This window comes from Pelecanus crispus, chromosome Z (genome assembly GCF_030463565.1).
Source record: "Pelecanus crispus isolate bPelCri1 chromosome Z, bPelCri1.pri, whole genome shotgun sequence".
NCBI lineage: Eukaryota > Metazoa > Chordata > Aves > Pelecaniformes > Pelecanidae > Pelecanus > Pelecanus crispus.
In genome coordinates, this window is record NC_134676.1 from 57,295,115 (window position 1) to 57,301,114 (window position 6,000).

The 6,000-nt window shown below is 42.9% G+C and overlaps 1 protein-coding gene across 1 annotated transcript in view; it reads right to left on the reverse strand.

Moving 5' to 3' along the window:
* CPLX1 (complexin 1) overlaps positions 1-5,225 on the reverse strand; it is a 51,185-nt gene extending 45,960 nt beyond the window's left edge. Inside the window, exons 1-2 of the mRNA XM_075727104.1 lie at positions 5,207-5,225; positions 3,899-4,074 (exon numbers count right to left, since the gene is read on the reverse strand). Coding sequence (XP_075583219.1) covers positions 3,899-4,074; positions 5,207-5,225 — 195 coding nt within the window. The remainder of the gene's footprint in view (positions 1-3,898; positions 4,075-5,206) is intronic.
* Between the last annotated feature and the right edge of the window lie 775 nt (positions 5,226-6,000).

Here is a 6,000-nt window from a genome sequence, read left to right on the forward strand (position 1 = left end):
GCCTAAATTCAAACCTAAATTCTCTCTTGAAGCCAAGACATTTTAACAGAGGACCATGCTTACTTCCTTTTTGTTTGAAACCTGCCATTGCAAAGACAGCTTTGAGCTCTTGCTACTTTTCAACATGGGCTCAGCAATGCTGACTCTCTAAAGCACGTGTAAGATTTGCAGGAAGCCAGGCTGCAAGCATTGTCTCACTAGCAGACAAGACAGGTAGAGTGTTAATTGCAGAGCATGTATTAGGGCTCTCTCAGGCCTGGGTTCTACCGCAGTGGTGGAAATAATTAATTATGTAAATAAGTAGTTATGGATCATTATATGAAGGAAGTAATTAGCTTTCACTGCTGAGGTATGCAGGTATATAACACAAATAAGGTCATCTGCTTATAGAATGCAGTATTCCACCCAAGATCACTGGAAACAAGATGGCTGCTCTAGCACAGCAAGCTGATCATACTTGGTGTTAGCAAGATAACAGGGATATTAGCTATACACAGACTCACCACCAGGGTGCTGGCCATGGACCCTGACCTACCTGGCACAGGGGCACTGAAGGACCCTTGGCAGTCTTGCCTGTGTTGGTCAGGTGTGGCACCTCTCACCAGAGACGGGTGGGGTAGGGACCAGAAGATCCGTGATGCAGTGGTGGTGAGATCAAGCCCAGATCAGGTCAGAAAACAAGCTGCATACATGCACCTTGGGGTAGAAGGAAGCTGGAGTACACCCCAGTTACATTCCTTACATTCTTTCAATCAATTTTCAGTATCAGATGCTAGACTTTAATATTCGGTAGGAGCTGACAGACAACTGGTGGTCCAGTTATTTCAAAATGCCATGTCCAAATGTCATCCTTAAAAATCCATTTCCAAATGAACATGCTGCATATTTTTTGTGAAAATATATTTGATTGCTGCATAATTCATTCTACCCTTTCCCTAAGTCATTTCTGTGCCCAGCTGCCATGCTGGGCTGAGGGCATAGGTATCTCAGTTTAACAGATTGGATTTAAAACCTGAAGTTAGCACAGGCTGGAACGTATCTGTGGTATCTGTCATCATTCCTTTCAAGCACTGCCATAGCTCCCATGTTTCCTGAAGTCCTAAACAAGAGGTTGTATTCATTGAAGAGCCAAGGCAAAAAGTCCAAAACAACAAGCATGATGAACGTGCCCTTTCTGTAGGCCTCACATAGAGCCACATTAAGAAACTGATGAAGCCATTACTCCCTGGCTTGTTTCCCCGGCATCTTGCAGCTGCACTAAGGGAGTAACTTTGCAAGTGTGGGTTCATGACCCAGGACACACACTTTCAAACTTGTATTCTGCATAAATAATCTGTTCCTACTCACTCACTCAACTCACGTGCTCATTTCTCACTCTTCTATGTGATAAATGCAAATATCATTGGGGAGATCTCTAATACTTAAAACTTCTTGGATTTAATTCATACCTGCTAACAACAACTTGTGCATGTATACATACCAGACAGAATCTCTGTTTCAGTTTTCTCCTTCTGTGTTTTCTGCTTTTACTGGAGTTGGTGAAGAAATGAAGGTAATTTCTAAATAAAGAAGTAATGGAGGAAATAATCTAGCCCTTTTTTCTATTCTTTCAACATTTGTTTCACATTTCCAGACACCAATTCACAATACTTGGAGACAAAGTCTTGTATATCATCAAATCCATCTCTTTGTCAGGACAAAGTAATCTCACTCTTTCATGAAACTCTCCAACTTTAAAAAAAAAAAAAAAAAAACCAGCTCCTTTCTACAGCTTTATCCACCTTTTCTGATTCTGCAGAAAACAGCTTCATCTTTCAAATGTATGCTACCTGGGATTATCCCCTGGAGAAAGAAAACCACAGGGAACTGAGCTCCTGTTCACAAACAGGGTGCACTCCCCAACGCAGGACTTCCTGTTGCTAATCTCAAAGGTAACCGGATACATCACTAGAAAAGCTGCAGTCCAGAGCTTTGACTGAGGTCAAATAACATTCCTCTAAGTATCCCTGTTTACTCTCTCTGCAGAGCCAACCTTTGTCCATATTGCTCAGGAGTCAATGCATTTCCAAAATACTTCACCACCCAGTACTCAGCCTGACTCAGCAAAGTCTAAATAGCTGACCATATCCCAGAGAAGTCCCCGTTGGCTTGATGTTTCATCCACACTCAGGCTGTATGCATCCTACTCATGAACGTGTGAATCCTAGTCTAGATCACCTTGGATTTGTTACAGAGGGAATCTCAGATTTCTTAAATGCTTTCACAGCAGTTTGCTCAACAGCAAGAAAATGCAGCCACCATCTACTGCTGGGAACACTTCAGTGGTCTAGCAGAAGAGGCAGTGATCAGTGAAAACAAGGCATTAGCCCATCTGCCTGCAACTCAGGAATTCATTACTCTTTCTTTTCCTTGTGTCTCATGCAGACTTATGTCATTGCTTAGAAACAGTTCCACCTATAAACATACATTAAACATACTGCACATATTGGCATATTTGTATTAATACATGACACTATCTAGATATATATTCATTAAATACATTATAAAACCAGCAAATTTTGACCAGGTGGGGATTCTGAATCTGTCTGTCTGGTAACTAATACTGTCTTTTAAATGATCATATGAATACTTTTCTCTGGCAGCGTCACAGGTAGACAATTCCCTGTAAATACTTTCTTTTCTTAGAAACATAATCCCAAATTTCTTTATTTTCTGCAACAATTATCTATACCTCTTTACAAGGTAAAGGAACACCAGAATAATTCATCCTTATCAGTGCTTCCCTCCTGAATCATAAGAACTGGGCCAGTTCGGCCCAGTGTGGACATGGTTTTGTTTACGGACAGCCACTCTCAGCTCTGTGATGAGATTTTGAAGCTTTTTCCCAGACCTGTTCTTAGGGCACTGTAACTTGCACAGAGGTAGGCACTGCACAGGGAACATCTCTTATACTGAGAGGACTTCCTCATTCTGTCTACAGGTATTTTCTGTTGTTCTTTGGCATGTGATGTAAATCAACACACAGGCCTTCATCATCAGAAACCCATCCTCCAGCTATTACCCACATTTCTTTCCAAGTTATCTGAGCTCCAGTTATCTGAGCTCTTCCTATAAAACTAAGTTATTCCAAAGAGACAATTTTGACCCAATCTTGAGGGTGAGGCAGCAAAACTGCCTTCTCCATCCACATATCAAACCCTAAAAGCTAATGTATAGTAACAATGGTGTTCAGCTACCTTAAATTAAGCTCATTTCTCTAGTAAAAGTTTGTTTCATACATTTCTTTTCAATCTCATTCTGAATCTTTTGTTCCATTCTCATGGTAAATTGTACCATTACAAGAATCAACTTAAGTGTAAAAGAGTGCTTCCCAATGGTTAAGTCCCACAGATAAATAAACTCTCTTTCTTTCAGATTAATCCCCTGTAAGTAGTGGAAGCTTAAATACGAAAAGTAGAGTAGATTTGTCCCATTTCACCTATCAACACAAAGAAAGCCTTGGAAGCAATACAGAAGATACTTAGACTGTATCTCTCAGAAACACACTGAATTATGACCCTTCTCACAAACCACAAATTCAGGCTTGGAAAGCACCCACACAGGGCCAGAGAAGCCTCTAACATTTAAAATAATGTGAGCATTTAACAGATGATGAGAAAAATAGACTTTTTTCTCCCCTCATCTTCACTCTCTATTTCAACTTTGCAGGGCTTTTCCATGTGGGAGGTGTGTTGTTTTAAAAAGGGACAGAGCTCGAAGGACAGTGCATAAGATTAGAAAGTGCAGTGAGGCAAAGTAATTACCTCGCTCTATCCAGGTGTTCAGGGAACTGGTGACAAATCAGCTGAAAACAGTAGTTCTCCACCGAGCATTATGAGTTGCCAAGTCGGATCCCTACCTTGTCTCGAATCCCTTGTCTCATAACTTCTCTTTCAGCCTCCATCTTGGCATATTTGGCTTTCCTCTCTTCCTCTTCTTGCCTGAGGGCTTCCTGTCTTTCCTCTTCTTTCTTGGCAGCATCTGGGTCTTTCTCTTCATCCCCACCCAGCATCTTCCCCATGTCTTTGGTAGCCCCTAGAGAAAGCACAAGAGAAAGTCAGCCATGTAAGAATGTGGGAAAACTACCTTGATGCCAGCTCTCTCCTTCCCCACACTCAGGAAGCCCTGAAGGGGCTTGAAGGACTTGCTCTGAAGCACAAAAACACCCTGCATCATTTACTAAAAAAGGTACCTTCACCCTGGAAGAACTTCCACTCCCTCTGCATCTGGAAAGGTTTCTCCTTCACTGAGGAGGAAGCACACTCCCCACAGAGGCAGGACGTGGGTGAAACACCCAGCCTAACCAGGTGGATTACTTGGCACTGGTGGGAGAAGCACGGCAGCAAGAGACTACATCTGTAGACTTGCATGATGGCAACACAATTGGTTTGCAGTCCTGAAGGGGGCAAGCTGCCACCCACTCAATGTTTTGCCTTCATCAGCTCAGTAAAGTGACTGAAAATTTATTTTGGAGGGTCTTTAATGAACAGGCAGGTGATACATCCAGAAAGAAATGACACAAGGGCTAGGAAAGGAATTTGAAATCTCGATTACAGGAATGATCACAGTCTTAATTGTTGCCAGAAATTACATGTCCTGTGACAAATACAAGCACACAGCATTAGCAAGCATTCGGACTTGTTGATGGTTTCTAGGCTCCTACCATGGATTGAAAAGAAGCAGCATCTCTGCATGTCTCTTATCTAGCCTAGGCCACCACTGCTTCTAATGCTTAGTATGCAGGTGGGAAGCTGGCTCTGCCTGGTCCTCTTTCTACCCCTGCATGCACATTGGTCTCAAATTTTCAGCCCCAGTGTGCTCCTGAGCCAGCTCTTGTTATTGTGCAAAGTCTTTGCACAGCCATGCAAATAGGGAGGCTTCTTGCATGTCCCTCTGTCCCCACAGGGCTGCATAAAGGCCATTTACCCTGTATTTCAGAGGCACTTTTATTGGCAAATGACTGGCAATCACCCACCTGCAGAGGAAGGCAGGGGCTGGGGAAAGAGGGAGGGTATTTATTGTGATACTTCATCATCAGGGCACTGGAGGGCTGCAGCAGGATCAAGCCTGGTTGCATGGATGAAGTGAAGACACATATCCTTTTGGAGTTGTGTCGGACTTGCCCTGAAGCACGAACACACCCTGCATCTTTTACTAAAAAAGGTACCTTCACCCTGGAAGAACATGGTAGGTGGCTGGTTACTGTCCTTAGTTCCTGGGTAAGGACAGCTCCAGACTGGCTCTTTTCCAGCTGAGACTTAACTGAGTTAATCTGAGATAGCCTTGTTGTAACATGCACTCACATGCACATACATGTATACATATTTAACATCTCTTGCCTTGCATAAGGCAAAGTTATCTGGCCTTTTCAAAGGCTTAGGCTGGAAGGAGACACTATCAAACTCCTTCCAAATAATTGTTTGTTGGCATTATTAGAAGCTAAGAGGTTTTCATAGCCCCTTACCTCTCCCTTACAAATCACCTCTTCAGTGTGTGAGCAGTACCAGAGGATTCCGTTTGCTCTTGCTTTCCATGTCAGTTCTTGGGATGGCAATGGTGGAACCTTGGTTCTTACAGGGAGAAACATCTGCAACGTGTCAGGATGATTCCTCCTGAATTGCCCCAGACATGACAGTTACTGGATTAACTACTGCCCTAATAACCACCAGGAATTTGTTGAGAGGTTAGCAGTTCCTGTAGCTTTTCCCCTCCACATTTCTTTTCCTGGTTGTGTTTTCCCAGAGCCCTAAATCTAAAGCAGCTTTGAATCAAAAGCAACCCTCCAGTTCCCCAAAATGTGACAGAGAAATAGCACCTTTGAACCTCCCATACAGAAGCATGGGGAAACTGATCATTCTAAGCCTGGCAAGATCTGGTTGTTACGAACTTTTTTTGCCAGGTGGAAATAATAACAGTAAACGTGACTGTCTCCATTCAGCTAGCTAACCACAAGCCCCTTGA